This window comes from Oncorhynchus tshawytscha, linkage group LG17 (assembly GCF_018296145.1).
Source record: "Oncorhynchus tshawytscha isolate Ot180627B linkage group LG17, Otsh_v2.0, whole genome shotgun sequence".
NCBI classification, from domain to species: domain Eukaryota; kingdom Metazoa; phylum Chordata; class Actinopteri; order Salmoniformes; family Salmonidae; genus Oncorhynchus; species Oncorhynchus tshawytscha.
The window spans coordinates 9,112,786-9,136,741 of NC_056445.1; the positions used below are offsets into that span (position 1 = coordinate 9,112,786).

Here is a 23,956-nt window from a genome sequence, read left to right on the forward strand (position 1 = left end):
GAACACACGGGCAGGGAGCGACTATGCTACGCGACGTCTCCACTGCGATAAACAACGGTATGATCAGCTCCACGGCAACAGTGAGCGCCAACACAGGGAGAATACAGCCATAGAACATCCAAACAGTATTGGTCTTTTTTCATCTTCTTTTGAACAAAATAAAGGATTTAAATAAAGTATACTTTCAGAGCAATAAAAAAGAAATACAATTTCAATACTCCATTGGTCACCCTTATTAATTCATATTGTGCTCATTTGGGATTTTTATATCTACTTATATTTTCATTTTTATATACTTTTTTCATCTGTATATTCAAGTCCCCCGTGCCCAAAGTATACTATACTCCAAAACTCTCTACAGTGCAAGACCTCACCAATATGGCTGATGAATGGAGAAGACCTCACCAATATGGCTGATGAATGGAGAAGACCTCACCAATATGGCTGATGAATGGAGAAGACCTCACCAATATGGCTGATGAATGGAGAAGACCTCACCAATATGGCTGATGAATCACCAATATGGCTGATGAATGGAGAAGACCACACCAATATGACCACACCAATATGGCTGATGAATGGAGAAGACCTCACCAATATGGCTGATGAATGGAGAAGACCACACCAATATGGCTGATGAATGGAGAAGACCACACCAATATGGCTGATGAATGGAGAAGACCTCACCAATATGGCTGATGATGAATGTGTGTTGAAGGCAATGTGTGGTTAACTTAATGACAGGAGACATGAGGCTGAGGTTTAGCACCACATACACGAGGTCAGGAAGGGTAGAGACGGCCCCTCTCAAGGAAGCATTTCTATGGAACTGAAGAAAACAAACTCGATCCTCTTGTCCAGTGGAAACACTGTGCTGTTGAACGGGGAACCTTTACAGAGAGAAGAACCCTGTAAAGAACCGTGATGTTATTGTTGTAAGGAAATCGTATCTGTTGCAGACTGGTTCAGTCTTGTTCAGACCAGCTTATGAATAGTTGTATGAGCCTCTTTACACCAGTTTAGGGAAAGTGGTTCTGACTGTTTCAAACTAGTTTGGGGTAGTGGATCCGGTCAATCCATACTTGCTTGAGGATGAGTAGTTCAAACTGGTTCGGACCAGTTTAGAGTCAGTAGTTTTGACCAGTTAGGGGGTAGGGGCTCACACTGGTCTAGGAATAACTGCTGGCCACAGCAACCTGTTTCTGGGCGAGCCGTCGTAGCTCCTCCCTGATGGCCTTGATGAGGGAGGCGGAGCTTTGGGCTGAGGGGGAGGACTCGTCTAGGGGGAACTCTGGAGTGGGAGGGGCCAGGAGCATTGGGGGGACAGAATGGTCTCCCAGAGAGGAGCTGGGCATCTGAAACACACCGGAGGAGGAGAACTCAGGGAACGACAGCACCTAAAGAGAGGGAGATAGATCCGAGACAGGGGTAAGAGCGAGAGAGATCAAATTACTTCTCTGTAAACTAGATGACTCCTCTGGAAAACAAAATGTTTCTCTTCATCTCTGACATATGGTCCACCCAGTACAGTCTCATGCTGTCCCTGTTGGTCATCATGTAGTCTGGACTCACAGTCTCCCTGCTGGCTCCGGGTCTGGAGAGGTCCTGGTCTAAAGGCTGCTGGTTCCAGCTGGAGCCTGTTGGCCCAGAGACGCTGCGGCCCACCCCAGGGTACGCACTGATCCGGCTCGACAAGCCCACCTGAGTCAGGTGATGCAGCTGAGCACCTGAGAACACAAACACACCATATGTAACTAATCATTAGCTACACACATTAATCCCAATTAACACACACACACATGGTGCCTTTACCTGTGCTTCCCCCAACAGGCCGAGGTCTGGAGGAGGAGGGGGGCTCTTCATACTGCCCCCTGTTGGCGTAAACAGAATCCTGCAACTGCTCCTCTTCGGTAACATAGGCCCCTGAACCCAGGCCCTGCCTGAAACACACACATACACCAGATTTGAGAAATGCTGACATTCACCGAATGTACTTCAGCTTGGGTAGTATAGTAACATCTGTCTCACCTCTGCGACAGGCCTTGTATTGACGAGGGAGACATCCCCAACTCTGCATACCTCTGGACAGGAAGAGGGGAGAGAACATATATATATATATATATATATAGAGAGAGAGAGGAGAAACATGTAGATGCAAAGTAGTAAAGAGGGAGAGAGAGAAGCTGAGAGGTTGATAGAGACAGCACCATTCATACTTCACAGAAGAGACCCTGGGAGTACACACAAACACACACTCTTACCGCAGAGAAGGGGCTGTGTGTGGGGGCTGCGGGGTAGGAGCCCCACTGGCGTGATGGGTGTGTCTGTGGGGAGGGAGAGGGGCTTGGCAGGGCGGGGCTGACCTGCGTGACCCCGACACTGACGCTGCCCTGGGAGGAGGGCGACACCAGGGCGAAGGCATCGTCCAATAGGGAGTGCATCTGTTGCCGCGCCTCCTCGATGGACGGCTGGGGGGGCACATAGGGGGGCGGGGGAGGGGCGTGGTCAAACACCTCGTCGTTAGGGGAGGGGCTGCCGTGGTCTGGAGGTAGGTCTGGGTCAGACTGGAGGAGAGAGAAGAGGAGGAAGTGTGAGTGAGCATGTATATGGTGTGTGTGTGGCCTACATGGTGAGACACACATACTATGCGCACCTACACACACACAGTATGCGCATAGTATGTGTGTCTCACCATGTAGGCCACATTGTTGAGTCCAGGGTATTTCCTGTAGGTGGCGCTGTTGTCTGTGAGCAGGCGGTCTCTGTCCGTCAGTCTGTCTGTGTCTGGCAGACTGCCGTTCCCCTGCTGCCTCCGCCGGCTTCGAGGAGAGCGCCTCCCCCTGGCAGGACAGGGAAAGACATCGGCACAGATTAGTCACAGACACATTCATACAACGGAGTCACACAGAACCATCTAATTCAGTCACAGACACTAATACAGATCGGTCACACATATTCAGCGTGACTATTCATTGGCATCTACAGGGAAACCGTGTTCAAGGGATGCAAATATCTTCTATCGAGAGGTCGATGCAGAAGAACGAAAAGGAGAATCTTGATACAAAAAATGCCCGTTCAACCACCTGATGCTAGTGGGAGGTATTTATGAAACAAGTTGACCATGGAGGAAAGACGAAGAGTTTTGAGTATATACGACCATCTCACCTCTTCCTGGATTCCCCTGGGGTGGGGGGCGAGGGGTGGTCGGGGTGCAAGATGCTGTCCATGTGGTCATGGGCTGAGCTGTAGAGGCGCTGGGGACACCCTCCCTGCCCCGCCTCCTCTTGAGCCTGCCCGAAGGCATCCAGGATGTCATCCATAGAGGGGAACTCACACTGGCCCCGCCTCTTAGCCCGCTGACGCAGCTTGTTCCTGTGGTGCTCGATCTCAGACTTATGTCTCAGAGCCACCTAGATAAACGCACACACCAAGGTGTTAAGGAGTTTTAAGGTGTGTGTGTGTATAATAGTGTGTATTCTCACCTCTGCGCTGACCCTCTCTGTGATGGTAGGGCTGTGTGAGCGTTGTGGTGGGCTGGGCCGGGGCTGCATGGCAATCAGCTGGACCTTGTTGGCCTGGCGACCCCTGCCGTCAGACGAGCCTCGGGACAGACGGTCCACATGGTCAAAGATGGAGGAAGAGGAGAGCAGCTCATCTGGACCACTGCCTGCGGGAGGGACTGGGGGGCGGGAAAGAGGGAGAGGAGGAGAGAGGGGAGGGGGGGGAGAGGGAGAGGAGGGGAGAGGGAGAGGAGAGAGGGAGAGGGGGAGGGGGAGAGGGAGGGAGAGGGAGAAGAGAGGGGAGGGGGAGGAGGGGGAGAAAGAGAGGGGAGGGGGAGAAAGAGAGGGGGAGAGAGGGAGAGGAGAGAGGGAGAGGGAGAGAGGGAGAAAGAGAGGGGAGGGGAGGGGGAGAGAGGGAGAGGGGGAGAGAGAGGGAGAAAGAGAGGGGAGGGGGAGAGAGGGAGAGGAGAGAGGGGAGAGGAGAGAGGGGAGAGGAGAGAGGAGAGAGGAGAGAGGGGAGAGGGGAGGGGAAGAGAGGGAGAGAGGGAGAGAGGGAGAGGAGAGAGGGGAGAGGGGAGGGGGAGAGGGGAGAGGGGAGGGGAGAGGGGAGGGGAGGGAGAGAGGGAGAGGGAGGAGAGGAGAGAGGGGAGGGGGAGAGAGGGAGAAAGAGAGGGAGAGGGGGAGAGGAGTGAGGGGAGGGGGAGAGAGGGAGAGGGGAGAGAGGGAGAGGAGAGAGGGGAGAGGGGAGAGGAGAGAGGGGAGAGGAGAGAGGGAGAAAGAGAGTAAGGTAAACTGTAGTAATATTGTAGCACTAAACTGGGTTCTTCCTGGCAGCTGCAGCTTTACTGAACCACTCAACATGAAGCGAGGACGTTCCCATCTTATTCCTCCCTATGATCCAGGCCAGAACAAAAAGAAAGGAGGCCAGAGAGAGAGAGACACAGAGAGAGAGAGAGAGAGAGAGAGACAGAGAGACACACAGAGAGAGAGAGAGAGAGACACAGAGAGAGAGACAGAGAGAGAGGGAGGGGGCAAGAAGCATTATCACTTGGTGATCAGGGAGAGTGATTCAGGACATGTTCACATTGCAAGCTTTTTCCTCCCCTCCGTTTCTGCTCCCTCCCCCTCCTCCACTCGCTCTCTATCCTGTGTGCTTTCCTGCACTCCTCTTTCCCCTCTCTCTCCCTCTCCCTCTCTTTTTCCCTCTGATGCATCTCCTTTAATCAGTTGTTCTCCTGCTGATTCAGCGCATAGCTCTATCTAGGACACACACACGTACGTACACGCACATTCACACACACAAATATATACACACTCGCACTCTCTCATTCACACAATCTCTCCCTCTACCACTTATTCTCCTCTGTGTTTCAGCATGGGCATTGTAGATAGAATAGTATACATGTAGAGATGACCTGATTCCTCATTGTAATCTACCTGACAAAGAATCCAGTTTGTTCTATTATGGTACATTTCTATCAGAATGTTCTGAATAAGGCCTCAGGGTAAAGAGAAAGGGGCGTGTCTCTTGCCATTCTTGGGCGTTTTGTTTCGATGCGGTTTCCCCTCGTGGGGCGTGCCCACATGTCTGGTGGTCTCCTCTGCAGACTCCCTGCCACTCGATTGGTCGCTACCTAACGAGTCACCATCTGACGGGGACAGTCTGGCCAATCAGAGAAAAACAGCGGTTAGTGTGGGGTTGTGGATTAGTGTGGATGTATCCCTGCGTGTGGATGTGTTTACCAACCTCCCCCTACGGCGGTTAGCGCGGGCCGCCTTGGTGGAGGAGCCCTTGGATTTGGGAGTGTTGAGATCCCCTCCCTCAGAGGGGGTGGACTCTTTGATGGGCACAGGGAGGGCACCAGGCTCCTGGATCACCATGATGTCATCCTTACTGTGCTGCCCCAGGTGGAGCTTGGCGAAGTCAAACCCTTTCACACTGGAAGCCTGCAGCTGGAGAGAGAGAGGGGGGGGGTATAGAAAGGGAGACAGAAAGAGGGGAGAAAGAGAGATGGGGAGAGAGAAAAGGGTGGAACAAGTAGAGATCCAAGCACATCAAGACCTGTATGTATGACTACAGCCTTATGCCCTTCTTATTTTGATGCAATTCCGGTCAGATAACAAATCCAGTCCCTCATCTAGGTCGACCCTCGACCCCTAACCCTTCACCCCTGCCCCTGACCTTCTGTCTCTGCTGGATGGTGTTGATGGCGTCAGGCTGGAACTCCAGCTTCTCCGAGCCGCACAGTTTCCAGTAGAGGATGATGATGATGAAGATAGCCAGCAGGACAGGCACCACCACCCCCACAATCAGCCAGATACTGCTGCTCTGAGTCTCAGACGGGGGCACCGTCAGGGTCTCCACAGCTACAGAAGACAAGTACATTATGTACATATACAATCAGCTTACACTTTTATCTAAGCAATATATGCTACTGTACATTAGGAAATGAGCGCAGCCAACCTGCATGGGCATACAATTGCGAATCACTGGATACTACTTATCGAAATCCCACATACACAAGTGCACATGCGGCCACCCGCTGGTGCACGGACACACACTCGCACACGCACGCTCGCATGCATAGACTCACGCTGGGCAAGGGGTCTCTGGACGCGGTGCCCCAGTACGATGGCAGCCCGTTGCAGCTCCAGGCGGTTGAGGGTGGCAGCGGTGGCATCAGCAGGGACTCTCTCCCCCTCTGGTCCCTCCACGAAATACACCACTTCCAGAGAACGCCCTGAACCTGCCAGCCTCGACACACGCACCACCTGGAGATAACGCCGTGGAGTCAGAGTGTGTGTGTGTGTGTAGTGTGTGGGGGGAGTACAGCATGTGCATGTGGTAAGGATGCTACAAACAGCACCCGTAGTGGGTGCGAGAGTGGATAAGTGTGTTGAGTACCTGTAAGCTGTTGTTGCCCACGGCCGTGGATCTTTTCCAGCGGGGTCGTTGACTCCCGTCCCCCAGCCCCTCCTCCAGCAGCAGGGCCAGACGGCGCTCCAGACGAGCCTTGAAGCTCCGCTCAGTCACCGTCTGCTCCTGGACACCCAGTAACACTGCAATACACACACTCAACACTAATGCACTTCTCAAAAACGGCCGTCGTGACTGCAACACATGCATGCAGCTCTAGCGCGGTAATTCTCTCCACATTCGTACCGGTGCGGACCCAGGAGGAGCGTAGATGGTGAGAAACGTTCAGCTCGGGGTAGTGGAAGGCTGGAGAGACAAACACAGGACAGCAGGTTACTTCACTGATGTCCGTGGGGCACGCAGCTCATTTAGAGTGGGTATGTGTGGGAGTACAGTACATGCATATGGTCAGGATGCTATAAACGGCACCCAGGTGTGAGAGTGTATAAGTGTGTGCACATGCATGTGTGGGATAGTAACTGGTGTATAGATGGGGTGTGCGTGGAGTGTCAGTGAGGGGTAGATGAGATGTGTGTGTGTGTGGTGTGGTGTGAGACTTACGTTCAGCGATCTGCAGCGCGGGGAAGCCCAGGTAGAAGCTGAACTCCACCGTGCTTAGGTGTCTCAGGTGACCGCTAACCTCTGACCCCAACAGGTAGCCCCGCCCATCCAGCAACGCAAACGTGATGTCCACCGGAACCTTCTGGTCACCCTGCGGCTTGGCCTGACCCATGGTGATGTTCAGAAGCTGGAGGTAAACACACACACACACACACACGTTACAGATTGACAAACTTCTTGATTGATCTGAATCGTTTTCCTCAGCTCCGCTGAACCTACCCAAGTAAATGGCTAGTACACACACCTTCACGGCTACGACTCTTACCTGTACAGTAACGTTGCCAAATTCATGTGCACGTCTGCGTGTCTCTGTGTAGGCCATCAGCAGTCCTCTCTCCACTCGCTCACTGAAGTTACACACACGCACATCCACGTGACCGGGCACAAACTGCAGCACTAGAAAACACACACATTATAGATTATCACACTTACAGTACACACACATTGTACAATGCAGCACTAAAACACACACACACACACACACACACACACACACACACACACACTAGTGATGGGAAGTTCAGCTCAGAACTTTGACTCGTTCAGTCAAAAGAACAAATCTTTCGACTAATTCAGTTCATTTGAGGTAGTAATGCCCAGAGCATGCAGGACCGCCTACCAGCCAACGATGAACTGAAAACTCAAGTCATGATTCTACAAGCCTCTAGTTCACCATAGCTTATTGGAGCTGCATTTTGTGACAGACTTGTAAAAGTTTGATTTAAACTATGTCTATTTTGTAGATTGCTAGGCATACGACTCCTGGGGGAATGCATTGCTTGACTGCCATGAGCACAATATCGTTATAGGGAATGATGTAAATGAACGACTCACTCAATCTCTTTCACTTCTGAGTGACTCGTTCATTTTAGTCGTTCGTTTGATCTGCTGGTCTCAATGAGTCCTATAGCAGGATTGATTCGTATATATATATATATATATATGTGTGTGTGTGTGTGTGTGAGATATATATATGTGTGTGTGTGTGAGAGAGAGAGAGAGAGAGAGAGAGAGAGAAGGTTCCTACCAGAGTGTATCTGGTACTTGTGATCAGGTATGCCATAGAGAGGTGAGACAGTGGGGAACAAGGAGGAGCTTCGTGTTGATTGGCGCAGAGCGTTGACGACAGACATGGCGGTGAAGATCAGAGGTCCCGCCACAACACGGAACGCAAGGCTAGACGGAGTTCTCAGGAACTGGCAGAAGGAGAGAGGGGGGGGGGGGGAGAGCGGAGGAGAGGAGGTTGGGAGGGAGAAGAGAGCAGAGGGAGGAGTGGAGGAGAGGAGGTTGGGAGGGAGAAGAGAGCAGAGGGAGAGAGTGGAGGAGAGGAGGTTGGGAGGGAGAAGAGAGCAGAGGGAGAGAGTGGAGAAGGAAGCCAGGCATGATTGGCTTTCAAGACATTTGTAAAGGGCAAATTTGCACATTCCTGCAATGCATCTCATGATTACAATCATGCTCTTTCCCCAAAGCTTCCCCAGTGAGTACTGATAGTAGGCCTACCTGCAACTCCACTGAGCGGTTGAATTCCCTCTTCAAGATGTCCCTGACCTGGCCAAAGCCCACAGTGGAGCCAGACTTTGGCAGGACTAGGAAGAGACAGGTTTAACCTCAAACAACCTGCATTCAACTATTGCCAACGCATTCCCTGAAAACACACTCCTAAGCTATATGTTAACCAAGGGATGTGCTCCCTTTAAAACAGGTGACCATGAGATCCCAGCACAACACAATTGACAGGCCAGAACAGTGCAATGCATCCCCATCTGCAATATTGGCATACAATTGCCTCTCATATGTACCTCCATCTCTAGTCTACTACGAGTTCTACTGGTGTTGTCTTACCCACTCTGACCAGGTACATGTCAGGCTTGGTGACGTTACACAGATACTGGCGTCCTGGAGGGGCTGGGGGAGTCCGGGTGATGCCCGCCAGGGTACCAGGGGTTGTCGTGGTAACAGTGGTTGCCTTGGTAGTGGTCGTCGGTCGGTTGCTGGGGACCTCGGTCACAGGTGGTGGTGGTTTTATGGGTTCCCTCCCTGGAGGTCGCAGCATGGGGGGGCGAGCCAGGCTGGTGGTGTTAGATGGGGGCAGTGGAGGGTGTCTGCCAGGGGTAGCTGGGGGGACTCTGGGCCGCGGAACAGGAGGATGAGGGGGTACTCTGGAGGTGGGTCTAACTCCAGGGGTGGAGGTACCCTGACCCTCCCAGAGAATGGGTGAGAGGGTCAGGGGAGGGGTTGGACCTGCTGAGGGGACAAGAGGGTGCTTGTGGTCCCGGGCAGGAGGGGGCCCTGTGCTAGGGGAGGGGGATGGGGGCTGAGTGTGTATGTGTGTTTTTGTGGTAGTGGTAGGTGTGATGCCAAGTTTGGGGGTGGTCTTTGGGGGTGGGATAACAATTTCTCTATCTCTGTCTCCTTCTCCATTTCGATCCCTCTCCCTTTCCCTGTCTCTCTCCTGTTCTCGCTCCCTTTCCCTGTCTATCTCCCATTCTCGCTCCCTTTCCCTCTCCTCGTCTCTCTCTCTGGCCAGCAGATTGGTGTAGTACTCCAGACTGTTCATATCTGGCAGCAGCAGCTCCGTGGGCTCCAGAGGAAAAATGTCCCCCAGGTCATAGTCTTCTTCATCCCAGTGAGGGTATCCCTCAGGCTGGGCAGGGTGAGTGAAGGGGAGACCCTCCCGGAGGGGGGAGGTGGGGGACGTATAGGGTCGGAGGAGGCTGGAGGACAGGGGGAGGGTTGGGCGGGAGGGGAAGGAGGTGTCATAGGAGGCCCCGTCGTCAGGGTCGTAGGTGTGACTGGGTAAGGGTGTGGCCAGGGCCAGTTCCTCCCCCTCTGGGCCCATGAAGGAGAGCGTTTCCAGGTAGTCACCGGACCCCCAGGCCTCCTCTAGGGAGGGGGCGTGTTCCCAGGGCGGTGGAGGGGTGAGGGTGGGCTGGCTGTGGGGGGGCAGAGGAAGGGGGTGGCTGGGGGACAGCAGGTCCGGGGGTCTCAGGAGGAGATGTATGCCCTGAGCTTCATCGTCCACTGAGGCAGCATCAGTGTTACCATGGGGACTAGTGTCTTTGGGTGGGGTGGCGCCTGGCCATCTGGAAGAGGGTGACGATGACGACCGCGATGACGACCGTTTTGCTGTCGTTCCGTTGGAGTCCACACCGCCTGTGGAGAGATAAACTACCGTCACAACACGTGTGACTGTCCAGGCCAGAATGGCCCATAGTGCAGGAGCCTCTCCTGTTTCTGTAGCGCGAGGCAGCTTGATGTACAAGTACACACCCTGGACAGGACGCTCGTTTTTCGCAGGGCCGTGTACATGTGTGCGTGGTTAAAATTCATGTATGAACACAGCAGACTGAGCAGAATCCCTGCTGGTGGCTGAGAGACCTAGTTAAAGCTGAGCTCCATCTAGAGAATACAATGAGCAGAGGATAGAGGCCAGCACTGAGCTCTCTCTCTCACACACACACACACACACAAAGAGAGAGTCGACCCTAGCCTTTTAGGGGCCCTAAGCGAGATTTGCTTGTGTGACTTCTATCTCATGGGCAAAACATCTGTGTCTCCCCCTCTTGGCTCATAACAAATTTTAAAAAGTACTGCAATTTTCCACATTTTGTCATGGGGCAGAGAGAAATTTTGCAGTTTTAAAATCCAATTTATACACATTTAGCTAAAAGGTGAATATTTTCTGTTTTAATGCCAATTTCCAGCAATTCCACATATTTTGCCATATGACTTAAGCCATGTTAATACAATATCTGGGTGAGTGACTAACAAATCAATGGGGGCCCCCTGGAGATCAGGGCCCCTGGGCACGTGCCCTGCATGATTACTACATACAATTTTTAGATAGCTGGCTAAAATGTTAGCCGACATGTGATAATTGAGTGACTGACATAAGAGGAAAACTGCTGATGCAGTACCACATTTCAAAATGCCACCTTGTGTATTCTATCATTCTAACTCTCAGCACTAAGTTGAGACCCCGACTGTCGCTTATTTGGAGGGTCGGCCCTGCGCACACAATCGTCACTCAACAGGACATAGGCATTGAAAAACACCCAGTGCCACAGTGCATTTATCATGATTTTATGCACAATATACTGTATCACAATACAGATGTATCACAGTACAGACGTATGATAATCATTCTGGGATGGTTACCTTGACTCAAACAGAATAAATGAACAATCGCCTTGCTCTCCCTGCTCCTCCATCCCCTCCCTCTCCCACACACACACACACACACACACACACACAGCAGTATAGTAAGTTACATTATGGCGAGGACCCTGCCTCCTCCTCCTAGCCTTGACTAGGCTCTGCCGTGCATTGCGGCAGCATCACGTGCTGTGTGGCGGCAAGCTCATTGGTATGCTGCAGACACGGCACACAGCTCAAGAGGCGTCCCAGCCAACAGCAGGATCAAATCGCACGCACGCATTACATTGATACAGAGAGGGAGTTAGTGATGGAGAGAGCAGAAAAAAATACAGAGAAACAGAATTAGAGAGGGGAAGAGTAATCGAGAGAGAGAGGAGAAAGAAAGAGAGCGAGACCGCAGGAATGAAGATGGGTGAGAGAAAAGACTTCTAAGAATAGCATGCAGCACCCTACGGTCGATCCACATGGCTGTGATGACAATGATCCAATCAGCAGTGCTAAACATCCTTCATCACCGGGCAGCAGTCCGTCTGCCCCTGTCGCACAGCCGCCCACAGATTTTTAAGTCAGGATATATTTTGACTTTGAGGGGGTGCTTGTATGCACCGTGTGTGTGTGTGATGCCTCAAGGCCGGTGAGTGGGACAGACTGAGGGATGACTGTGTGTGTGTAGGCATCCACTGTCCATCTGTCCCCGACGACATAATCGAGTCACAGAGATGGAGGAGGATGAATGGACAGAGTTAAAAGGATGGAAAGACACTAGGTGACGAGATGGGGGTGAATATGGAAGTTGGTGCATTCAGCACCAAGGCCAGCTCCAAAAGTCAATGGCAAGTCAAATACTGGGAAAGTCAAATGAAAGTCAAATACTGGCCCTGTCTCAGTGTACCTTGATGAAACCAGGTGTGAACAGTAGTTCTTATTCTGACTCAAAGCTATCAGCCATCCATGACTATGAGGGGTAAGACAAATGTCACGTACCTGCAACAGGTGAGCTTGACATCGTCATGGACACCAGCAACGATGCTACCAGCAGGTGCGCGCAATTAGTGCGCAGGCCCTGAGAGACTCCGGGGCACATCCTCGAACACGCGCTCATCAGAATCTCCATGGCACGCTAGTTGTCACATCACACACGTGCGATGCCATCTCTCCTCAATAGCATCATCACTGCATGCTTTCAGGCGACCCTATATGCAAATATCTAATAATACAAATCTATTGAGATAAAGACCTAATAATACCAACATCTTCATTGTATAGGTACATTGAATGGGTTAATGCCTCTTTTTAACTAGGCTACTAAAGCAACAGACGCCTTACCAGTGTCCTGACACATTTGATAGCTGGCTGACCCCATTATTGGGAGGCTTATACTAGGCCACGGCTGCCAACAAACATCATGCATCTCACACATCCGACGGCCACCGTGCAGTTCCTTTATTTATTAGGTCTATTTGAGATAGCCAACGGATTTAGTTGTATCATAATTAACCTATAATACTGTCGGACATGACAATTCCAAACGTATTATCCTATCTTTATCATTATGCTACCTCGTCTAGCGGACATTCTTACAGTTTCCCACAGTATGCCTACACTTTCGCAGCGATAGACAAATTGATACATTTCAGTGATAAAAAGGGCGAGCTGTTAATAGCTCAAATTTGGAAGCCTTTTTTAGACTGAATGCTGACAATCGGCTGATAATGTTAAACCAACCTAATTGTAACTGAAAGAAAAGAAAAAAGCCTAATCAAAATATCTCAAACACACAGTTAGCCTATAGCATTCGGCGCATTTCTTTCTTTCCATAGCCTTATTTTTTCACAGCGATGTGATGGAGCCTACCTGCCATCCAGGAGATGCGGTACAGGCGCGTCACGCCTCTCCCAGGCCCATGCAGCCACGCGCTCCCCGGCAAGGAGAACGAACACAATTACTATATTACAAAATGCAGAAACTGAAAACCCGTTTTTTCCGTTAGATAAATAACTCCCAATGTCGCCAGTAATGACTGAATCTGTTCGCGGCCGAGCACTTGAACGTAAGCCGCGCCGTGTTCATCTCGCGGTGAAACGTCACACGCTCATTATTGGAAAACCTGAGATTCTGGACACGTCTCAGTATCATACTGTCCGCCTCAAATAGGAATATATCATAATGTCTCTAATTTTGTCCACAATACCCGAAAATGACATTCGATTCCACACACAAATCATGAGCACGCTATAATTCGGTTTATTATTGGGAGGCGTGCATCGCTTAGATGGTTTTGCAGCAGAGCGTTCTCTGCAACACCCCAGCATTCCTCAAATTCGTGAGCCAACATACCTGGTCATTGGCTTGGAGAATAGCACTCAAAATACCGGTTAACTTGTCCTGCTTGGTGCAAGGCATAGGCCCTTGTGAATCATGGATCTATATGGATTTCATGTAGAATATTTGGGCCAAATGATCTTCAAAATAAGGTTTCTGTGTAATTAATTATGATAAACATGGGGATACATGCAAATGATAGTTTGAGTATGGTCTTGAATAACATAAAATAGACAAAACTATTCCACAAATAAACATGGCAGACCAGTCTATAGTTTATTATCACATCTTCACACAAATATAGAGATGCATGCTAGGAAATAGAGTTATATACTACAGACCGCGATTAACTCATAACTTGATAGATATTCTAAATGTTAAAATATACACACAAAAAAAAACTTACTCATTTGTCTACAGTCAGACAGTTTGTACATAAAAGATGAGTTGTACCTAGATATTGATTACTTGCTTACAGGAAACGTAAAAACAGACTTCAGTTGAGGGCACCAGGTTTCCCAATGAACCCCCCAAAAAATGATTGCAAACAAAATGCATATTATATCACTAACATTATTTGAACACACGGACTTCCCATCGCTGGCTCTTCCTGGCTGTACCTGGTAGTCGTCCCTGTGGTATTGAGTGATTTACATACTGTGTTGTATTGGGGTGACTGTCAGCCAGTCCAATTTATCCCCACTCACCAGATCCAGAGTAAAATGTACTCCATTCATTCAGAGAGGAACAGATCTGCCCATTTATTCCTCCTCTTTATCTTCTCTCTCTCTACGGTGCAGTCTTGTTCTCCACTTCCATGATGGAGATGAAGCGTGGTCGGCGACGCACCCTCCTCTTGGTGTTGTGTTTGGGGTTCCGCTGGTACATGTCTACAGGAAGGTTTGAAAGTGGAGGACAAGTTGATGAGGAGAGGGGCAGAGGAAATGAGGGTAGAGAAAGGAAGGGTACAATAAAAAAAGAAGGAAGGGAGAGGTCAAAGATGAATGACTCCTCGTCCTGGTCCCTGTACGTTTTTGATATAAACATATTGATCAGGTTCATTTCTTACACAGCTATTTCAGTGCAGGCACATGTTGGGGGTGTAACAAGGGCTTTACCTTGAAAACTGAGGTAGTAGTTGCGGTGACCTTTCATAATGGTGACCTCAGCAGATCTGTCTGCCAGGTACGCTTCTTCCAGCTCCCGGGACGAGAGGGATGTCGTACGCTGTTTATCGTCCTGACCACAACACCAGCACATATTTTAGGATTCAATCCAAGGCGTTTTATAGAGCAGCACACTGGACTGCCGACAATGCGCCCTTTAATGGTAATTTCCCCGACATTCGTGGAGATAGCATTCACAGTAAACGCTGTGCATGTCGGCTCATGCTAAATTAAAACTTGAGAGTAATGTGCTGCTCTATAGAGCGCCTTGCATTGAATCTTGGCCCTGATCAATAATGAATGCTCTTAAACCATAACAGCACCAATACAACTTAACATCACTGAATCCTCACAACCATATCTCAACCACAAAACAACCACCACAGAACTCAATGCCTCCCCTTCTCCCTCCAGACTCACGGGTCTTCCAAACTCAATCCAGTTCTCGTGGTCGCCCTTGTAGTACCACAGCCACTCAGTGGTCAGGATGTAGTGAGCCGGCTTTGTTACCGAGGAAACCGTGGACAGGCGCCGCACGGGGTCTGACTCCTGTGTCATCGTTAGGAAGTCTACTGGCCGAGAGCCCGGACTGAGAGAGAGAGAGAGAGAGACATTCATGGATTGTTTTAATTTTACAGTCAGACTTACGGTATGTTGCCTGTAAAAACAAATCTGCTCATGTTTATTAGAACCCAGTTCATACCGTTCTATTTTTACCACATTCTTGCTTGGATAAGCCTTTTATATCTCGCGTGCACATGCCGGCAAGTTAAGGAGAGAGAGTGCATGTTGGCCGATATGGGGGGACGTCAGTGGTGGTCGATGCCGTTTAAGATGAGGGAGGACGTTTTTTACTTCATGAGCAGGGCTTTATTTCTATTACACCATATTGGATGACTGTCATTCATATTCCATTCACCCAGCTAAATGGAACATCGATAGGTTTAGGATACTACTAGTGCTTAGCGATTAGTGCTTTTTGTGGTAAGTTCGGTTTCGTTTCAATAATTTAAAAAATAATCACAGTTTTCGATTTCGCATGCTTATGTCTATAACGTGAGCTGCTCAGTATGTGTAAATGATCCTTGTTCCTGCAGCTTTTTTGAAAGACATAACGTTGTCAATGGAGAACTGCAAAAGTGTTGCTACTGCTCTCGAAAACAGTGCCCTGAATGTATTTTATTTTTATTTCACCTTTATTTAACCAGGTAGGCTAGTTGAGAACAAGTTCTCATTTACAACTGTGTCTGGCCAAGATAAAGCAAAGCAGTGCGACACAAACAATTACCACAGAGTTACAAAAAAAAACATACAATCAATAACACAATAGAGAAAAAGTCTATATACAGTGTGTGCAAATGAGGTAAGATAAGAGAGGTAGGCAATAAATAGGCCATAGTGGCAAATTAATTACAATTGAGCAATTAAACACTGGAGTGATAGATGTGCAAAAGATGAATGTGCAAGTAGAGATACTGGGGTGCAAAGGAGCAAAAAAACCACACAAAAAAACAGGATGAGGTAGTTGGATGGGCTATTTACAGATGGGCTATGTACAGGTGCCGTGATCTGTGAGCTGCTCTGACAGCTGGTACTTAAAGTTAGTGAGGTAGATATGAGTCTCCAGCTTCAGTGTTTTTTGCAATTTGTTCCAGTCATTGGCAGCAGAGAACTGGAAGGAAAGGCGGACAAAGAAGGACTTGGTTTGGGAGTGACCAGTGACCAGTACCCACCCTGGAGCGCGTGCTTCGGGTGGGTACTGCTATGGTGACCAGTGAGCTGAGATAAAGGTGGGGCTTTACCTAGCAAAGACTTATAGATGACCTGGAGCCAGTGGGTTTGGCGACGAATATGAAGCGAGGGCCAGTCAACGAGAGCATACAAGTTAACCAATTTAGCAGGCGCTATGACAAAGATCAGAGGGAAAAGTTGTGACGGACGACTTTCTGCACACGGTCAGTGTGAACTGGAGTGACTTGACACAATGGGGGCCAAACAAGTTGTAATGGAGTAAAAAGGGGTTCCAGTCTGCCGTGGAGCATTCATCCATGTATACGGTAAGAATCTAGCTTCATTTTTAGATATTATACTGTACATTTCAAATTTGGTCAGAAAGTCATTTTCATTGCAAGTTAAAGCGTACTGTTAGCTAGCTAGGGAACAGAACAGTAGCTTGCTGGCTCGCTAGCTAATGTTACAAGTATAATTTGTGTAGTAATATTACTAGTATCTCAGAAAACTATTTGCATTGCTAGTTGTAGCCTAATGTTAGCTAGCTAACATTGAACCTAGCTGGTAAGCTTTAGCTACCTGCAGGTTCATACTACAGCATTTCATGCATGGTGGCTAGCTATGACAATCAGTTTGTAATGCTAACGGTATAGGTTGGGATTATGGTTCATCTGTTGCTACAGGTCTAAACAAAAAGACTCCACTTTGCCAGATTACATGACCCAGCAAGTTAGCCAGGTGTGTCTGGGAGTGATTACGACCATCTATTTATTGTATTTCATGAACATGTCTAGACAATAGTGACCAATCCAATTAGGCAGATGTGGCTGGCAGGTGGTTATAGCATTTGTTTCACATGACCCATCAATTTAGACAAGTGTGTCTGTCTGGGTAAGCATCATCTAATAATTATAAAAAATGTATACATTATTTTTGATAACCATTTCACTGTACCGTTTACACCTTCTATATCCTGTGCCTGTGACAAATATACTTTGCTTTTATTTGATATAGTGTGTGTTTGCCAGAGACTGTAATGTGAATAACAACATGACCTGCACCAAAGTCAGATTAGGATATAGGCCAAGGACTAAATGAAGTGTATTTCACCTGGAGTTTTTCCTTTATTGTAGGCCACTACTTTCACCACTTTTAGTCTACATCTTTGGTTGTTTACTACACTGCTTTACTCACACTGTTCAGCACATGGCCTCACATGTGAATCATTAAAAAGAGATGGGTGGAGCTATGGCTTAAGAGGGTGTGAACAATAGACAAAGAAAAAGGTGTACCAAAACATTCAAGGGACATTTTCTCAAAAGTGAGGTTACAAGTTTATCAACTTTCGAAAAACAGAAGTACTTTCCCATTGTTCGATTTACCATTTTGTGGCTCTGAGTCTCTACTTTTATCCAATGTAAAAAAAAAAAAAACGCTATTTTACATTTTGCTACATAAGGTTGTCGGTCACATTTTTGTTCAGTGTATTTTATAGTACGAACGTATAAAATACAAAGAATATTTTTCCCACACAACTTCCGTCATGGCAAAGTGTGGAACCGCTGTCATATAAAAAGTTTTATTTTGAAACAGAGCCCAAGGTAAACCCACGTTTCATCACTTTCCTACCCTCACTCTGCTTTGTTAGGGAGCAGGCGTAGGGTCTTAGATTGAGAGAATCTTTATCATGAAATCGACTGAAAAAAGTAGCAATCTATATTTTAAAAAGCATGTCTCGTGTTCATATTTCACAACTTCTGCAGGCTTTTGGAGTTAGGCCTATATTTGATTAAGGCTACATTATTGCATGCTAAATGTTTCTATCAGTGATAGATGAGCGAACAAATAGATGAGCTATACCACCTCTACTTATTTTCCCAGACAGAGAATTAACCAAATACATCCTACAGAAAGAAAGATAATCACATTGATTAAGACAAGTCCCAATCTTTTGGTCAGATAGGACTAGGCTACTAAACGACTGTAAGTGAAGAGCAAAATAATCCACATAACATACTGCCAAAATGTTCTGATCAGTGTCAATACATGAGCCAACTAGACGATCATGAGCAGCACTCACCTCAACGTCGCTAACATTTCCACAGCCTAATTGTAGCCTAACAAACATCCAAATGGAGATTCAGTGAAAATAACACTCTGACATTGATTGAATTATTAAGAGGCCCCACGCTTGTCTCAAAGCAGCGCAAAACGGTGCTAAAATAGTTGATCACACACAGGTAAGGCTACGCTTCAAATGTATTATAACAATGATGACTTCCGGAGTTTCAGTAAGCAACAATTTGATGCCTTCAATTGAGTTAGCCTACTTTATTCCAATATGTGCATCATTCAGTGATATTTATTCCCAAAGTAATTATTTATGACTATTTCCAGGTGCGGTTAAGAAAACAGTTCATGTGCTGGGCATGGTGAAGAGATGGGTGAAGTGACATGCCTCGCAAAGTTTGAAACAGCTAGGAGGAGAGTAGTAAGGGCGCTGCCGAGCTACCATCAAGAGCTTAAAGAAAAACTCCCAAAAACTATCTTTTGGTATTTGTTTCATTAGTCAACTGTTGATGTAGTCCCAAATTGTTTTGCATGTCAGCAATCAAGTTAAGATATAGGACTTTCAAAATACAAAAATACAGGTGTTTTGGGTGGAATTTCCCTTTAAGAGCATAGTGCATTACGGCGACATTTCATACTAAGCCGTAGGCAGAATTTTACCGCAATCATGACTAGGTTGGTTCGCGGAAATAAAAGTTAGCAGGATGCTAAAGTTGGAGGGAAAATGTCTTGGTTTGAAAGGTGCGGGAGAGTCCACTTTCAACTTTAGTGGGCAGTGGTGAACCCTGACCTGTGTGTGTTCCGGGGGTCACAGAAGGCTCTCTCGATGTCCTCAGTGTGATGCAGGCGTATCCAGCCGTTCCCATCAAACACCTCCCACTTATAGGGCAAGTTAAAATGCACACGGATACACTGGTCTGGGCACACAAACACATTACACAAACAAGCATGAAAGAACCACAACCAAACATACCAAAAGCATAGAAAATATACCAAAAGGGGAGCGCCAAGTCTAGGTCCAAAAGGCTCCTTAACAGCTTCTACACCGAAGCTATAAGACTGTGAACAATTAATCAAACGGCCACCCAGACTATTTACATTGAACCCCCCCCTCTCCCTTTGTTTTTACACTGCTGCTACTCACTGTTAATTATCTATGCAGTCACTTTATCCCTACCTACAGTACAAGTCAAAAGTTTGGACACACCTACTCATTCAAGGGTTTGTCTTTATTTAAAAAAAACTATTTTCTACATTGTAGAATAATAATGAAGACATCAAAACGAGGAAATAACACATATGGAATCATGTAGTAGCCAAGTGTTAAACAAATCAAAATATATTTTAGATTGTTCAAAGTAGTCACCCTTTGCACACTCTTGGCATTCTCTCAACCTGCTTCATGATGAATGCTTTTCCAACAGTCTTGAAGGAGTTCCCACATATGCTGAGCACTTGTTGGCTGCTTTTCCTTCACTCTACGGCCCAACTCATCCCAAACCATCTCAATTGGGTTGAGGTCGGGTGATTGTGGAGGCCAGGTCATCTGATGCAGCACTCCATCACTCTCCTTCTTGGTCAAATAGCCCTTACATTGCCTGGAGGTGTTATTGAGTCATTGTACTGTTGAAAAACAAATGATAGTCCCCCTAAGCGCAAACCAGATGGGATAGCGTATCGCTGCAGAACGATGTGGTAGCCATGCTGGTTAAGTGTGTAAATAATTCACCAACAGTGTCACCAGCAAAGCACCCCCATTCCATCACACCACCTCCTCTATGCTTCACGGTGGGAACCACACATGTGGAGATAATCCATCCACCTACTCTGTCTCACAAAGACAAGGCAGCTGGAACTAAAAATCTCAAATTTTGACTCATCAGACCAAAGGACAGATTTCCACCGGTCTAATGTCCATTGCTCACGTTTCATGTCTCTTCTTAGTGTCCTTTAGTAGTGGTTTCTTTGTAGCAATTTGACCATGAAGTCCAGATTCATGCAGTCTCCTCTGAACAGTTGATGTTGAGTTATGACTGTTACTTGAACTCAGTGAAGCATTTATTTAGGCTGCAATCTGCAGTGCAGTTAACTTATCCTCTGCAGCAGAGTTAACTCTGGGTATTCCTTTCCTGTGGTAGTCCGCATGAGAGACAGTTTCATCATAGCGCTTCATGGCATTTTCTGTTTCTCTTTGCATTTTTGAGCTGTTCTTGACATAATATGGACTTGGTCTTTTACAAAATAAGGCTATCTTCTGTATACCACCCCTACCTTATCATAACACATCTGATTGGCTCAAACACGTTAAGAAGAAAATAAATTCCACAAATTAACAAGGCACACCTGTTAATTGAAATGCATTCCAGGTGACTACCTCATGAAGCTGGTTGAGAGAATGCCAAGAGTGTGCAAAACTGTCATCAAGACAAAGGGTGGCTACTTTGAAGAATCTCAAATACAAAAATATATTTTGATTCCTGTAACACTTTTTTGATTACAACATGATTCCATATGTGTTATTTCATAGTTTCATAGCCTGGGGAGGGAGGGGGTAGCCTGTTGTATTCGGCGCATGTGACAAATACAATTTGAACAGGCAAAAATAAATAAATATTTCACATCAAGGAGAAGAGCACTCACCCTGGAATCTACAGTTCTTGCGTATGAAATGCAGACAAATCTCCTTCCTGTCCTCTTTCTTGACCACAGGACTGGAGACCAGCTCATGCTCTGAAACACACATATACAGAGGGATTATGCACATATACTGCAGATCAAGCCAAAAGAACACACACACACACTCCAGGTGAGGGATTTACGTACCTTTAGCAGTGTAGGGTGTAGTGGGTGTGTTGAGGCGGTAGAGGTTCTGGTAGACGAAGGGAAGGTCGTTGATGATGTCACCGCTAAGGCCCCTCTCCTCCAGCATGCGGCGGCCATGCTGGTCGATGACATGCTGCCTCTTGCACTTGGGCCCGAACATGCAGTCGTCATGCACAAAGTGCATGCACATGTGCACCTTGGTGCAGCTGTCCCTGAAGGTACATGCGCCGTGGGGCCCGGAGCCCTTGTTGTAGTGAGAGCACACCTGACGTCAGGAACACACGGCAACAACGTCAGAGACAATCATCGTGGAAATGCAGTCACACATAGCCAACCAGAGGGGCTGGGTCAAGCAGTTGCCTTTAGAAGGCTTACATGGTCACCGGCCAAAAAATGATCTAACCTCACACACCAAGAAGTTCTACTTTACCTCTCTGGGTAACGAATACTTCCTGGGGACAAACCCACATCAACAGCGTAAGTTTTTATATTTCCATTTTTTTTTTATTCTTAAAAAAAAATATAACATTCTTTTGTTTGCTCTTTTTTTTTTTGTTCATTTTTTTTTTTTTTTTTTTTTTTTTTTTACACACAAGAAGTCCCACAGGTTCAAGGTGGCTTGTCTTCATCACAGATCACTCTTCACCCACACTGGGCTTTAGGCTGGACGTGATGGTATTCATAGTGTTTTTTTCTTTTGTCTTTTCAACCTTTTCATCGATTTACTTGTGATATTTGTTTAGACTGGATGAGCCAACATTACTCTCGGAAAACTGAACACGTGTTTTTTCCTTTTTCTTTTTGAGAAACTTGTTTGTCTCCGTATAGTTGTCCAATCAGATTACGGGTGCATCTAGTTTGGAGCGGTATCGTCCAATCAGTGTGCAGGATTCACTTCTCACTGGCACTGAACCTGCCTATAGACTTGTCCAGAATTCCCTTCTCTGGAATGCCAGGATGTAAGCTACTCCTGTCCTTCCCTCTTTGGGGAGATAGAATGAGAGAGAGATAAAAAGAGTGAGAGAAAAATAGAGGTCTACGCCTTCTACCCATGAGCTCGTACACAAAGAGCACTCAGAACACTGCTACACTCCCTGAGGGCAGAAACCTGTAATGCAGAAACGTCCCACATTTTACTTAAAGGAGCAAGACAAATTCACACACAAAGAGAGCATGAGACACAGCATTGCCTTTCTACTGTATTCATCTAAGGGAGAAAGGGTATATGAAAGTCTACAAGGGCTTAGGGAGAGGTGCTAGGGATTGGAACTGGGCTCATTTCTTAATGGAGACCGCCAGGCCCTGGTAAGGCTCCATCCAGGTGTGTAGTGGGGCTCTAGTCTGTAGTGGAGCGGCCTGTGCTGTATTTTGTGTGTGTGTGTTTCTGTGAAGCATTTATTTGGGCTGCAATCTGTTGGTGTATGTGTGTATGCGTTACCTCCGGCAGCAGGGTGGGATCATTCTGCAGCAGTAACAGGAACAGGTCATCCTCGTGCAGCTCATGCAGAGTGCACTCCCTCAGGAGCGTGTAGTTATGCTCTGAACGCACGTCATGGGAGAACTTACACTGCTTCCTACAGAGAGAGAACAGCACACACACACAGACCGGAGTAGAGTAGGTAAACAGACAGGAGTGTTCCATAAAGACATCAAGCATCATTTTGTTTTTGTGTAGGCTACTGAAAACTCATGATCATGATATGCCTTGTCCCAAATCAATTAATCTAAGCAAATAGGCAATTCTGCATCATATGGCAATATGTTGTATTTATAATATACCTGATGATATTAATACATGTGCTAACACAAGTTTTACATACATTAGTGGACTAGACTAGAGGATGCAGGTGTTATTTGTCCAGATTGATCAATACAGAATAAAAGGGGGCGTGATGGCTATCTCATATATGCTATGCTGCTGCTAGCTAGCCACACCCCTCTTCAACCTAGCAAAAACTACTCACCACGGTCGAGGTTTCTCTTACCTGCCTTTCCCAAATCTACAGTTTCCATAAACAAAATATTTGCAAAGGTGAAGCTCTTGGCAATCTCTGCAATCTTGTTTTGTGTAATTTTTACACAGTCGCAGCGACGTTTTGGCGACAATCACACAGTCAGTTCCCCATTCGTCCGTCCTCTCTCGGTTCCGCACCGCAACAAACCGAGAACACTTCTTCACGATGTACCAAAAGTCGTCCTCAGTTATTTCAACACGCTGGAATACTTTCCTGTGCAATTGCTGGAGGGCCAGGGAACCCTTGTTGCTGCATAATATACTGGTGGCATGATGAATTACTCTGGAGTAGCTGGACATTGTTGGTGCCTCTCTAATTTGCGGATGAGAAGGCGGAAGCAGAAAACCAGCAACAGATTGTCAGTGCTAGTAGTTCTACTTTTCTCCACGCAGGGGCGATCGAGTTCAATTCAGAGCATCACAGAAATGCAATGGCGATTGTCGCCCCGTTGTGGATAAAAGTGGAAAGTGTTCCGATTCTAAATATCAAGCGTTCTATTTTCAATAATATGTTACCAATATGGCACACAATCAGTTTTAGCCCCTATATTATACCATTGATAAACATTATTGGTCGTTGTGGTGTAATTTTCCCCTCTCTCTCTGGGTCTGTGGTCACTGATTACTTCATCCA

At 47.3% G+C, this 23,956-nt stretch overlaps 2 protein-coding genes across 4 annotated transcripts; both read right to left on the reverse strand.

Annotated features, from left to right (window-relative positions):
• Window positions 1-561: 561 nt before the first annotated feature.
• On the reverse strand, window positions 562-13,679 carry LOC112217155 (UPF0606 protein KIAA1549). 3 transcript variants are annotated; one of them, XM_042300100.1, is made up of 21 exons: window positions 13,051-13,679; window positions 12,181-12,403; window positions 8,881-10,191; window positions 8,539-8,624; window positions 8,066-8,234; window positions 7,304-7,434; window positions 6,979-7,165; window positions 6,664-6,723; window positions 6,406-6,560; window positions 6,095-6,272; window positions 5,683-5,867; window positions 5,248-5,453; window positions 5,033-5,163; window positions 3,483-3,679; window positions 3,166-3,410; window positions 2,693-2,840; window positions 2,364-2,564; window positions 2,029-2,081; window positions 1,813-1,940; window positions 1,573-1,727; window positions 562-1,397 (listed from the first exon to the last, which is right to left on the reverse strand). In XM_042300100.1, the coding sequence occupies exons 2-21, from the start codon at window positions 12,308-12,310 to the stop codon at window positions 1,170-1,172; spliced, it is 4,284 nt and encodes a 1,427-aa protein (XP_042156034.1). In that variant the 5' UTR covers window positions 12,311-12,403; window positions 13,051-13,679; the 3' UTR covers window positions 562-1,169. The 3 variants fall into 3 exon arrangements, with proteins under 3 accessions (XP_042156034.1, XP_042156033.1, XP_042156035.1); XM_042300099.1 differs by having other exon boundaries at window positions 2,262-2,564; XM_042300101.1 differs by lacking the exon at window positions 12,181-12,403 and having other exon boundaries at window positions 2,262-2,564.
• Window positions 13,680-13,775: 96 nt separating this feature from the next.
• LOC112216820 (protein mono-ADP-ribosyltransferase PARP12) lies at window positions 13,776-23,901 on the reverse strand. The gene is made up of 8 exons (XM_024376915.2): window positions 23,294-23,901; window positions 22,747-22,882; window positions 21,309-21,573; window positions 21,126-21,215; window positions 19,276-19,402; window positions 15,105-15,273; window positions 14,637-14,757; window positions 13,776-14,408 (listed from the first exon to the last, which is right to left on the reverse strand). Exons 1-8 carry the CDS (start codon window positions 23,620-23,622, stop codon window positions 14,308-14,310), a joined length of 1,338 nt encoding a protein of 445 aa, XP_024232683.1. The 5' UTR covers window positions 23,623-23,901; the 3' UTR covers window positions 13,776-14,307.
• Window positions 23,902-23,956: the final 55 nt, after the last annotated feature.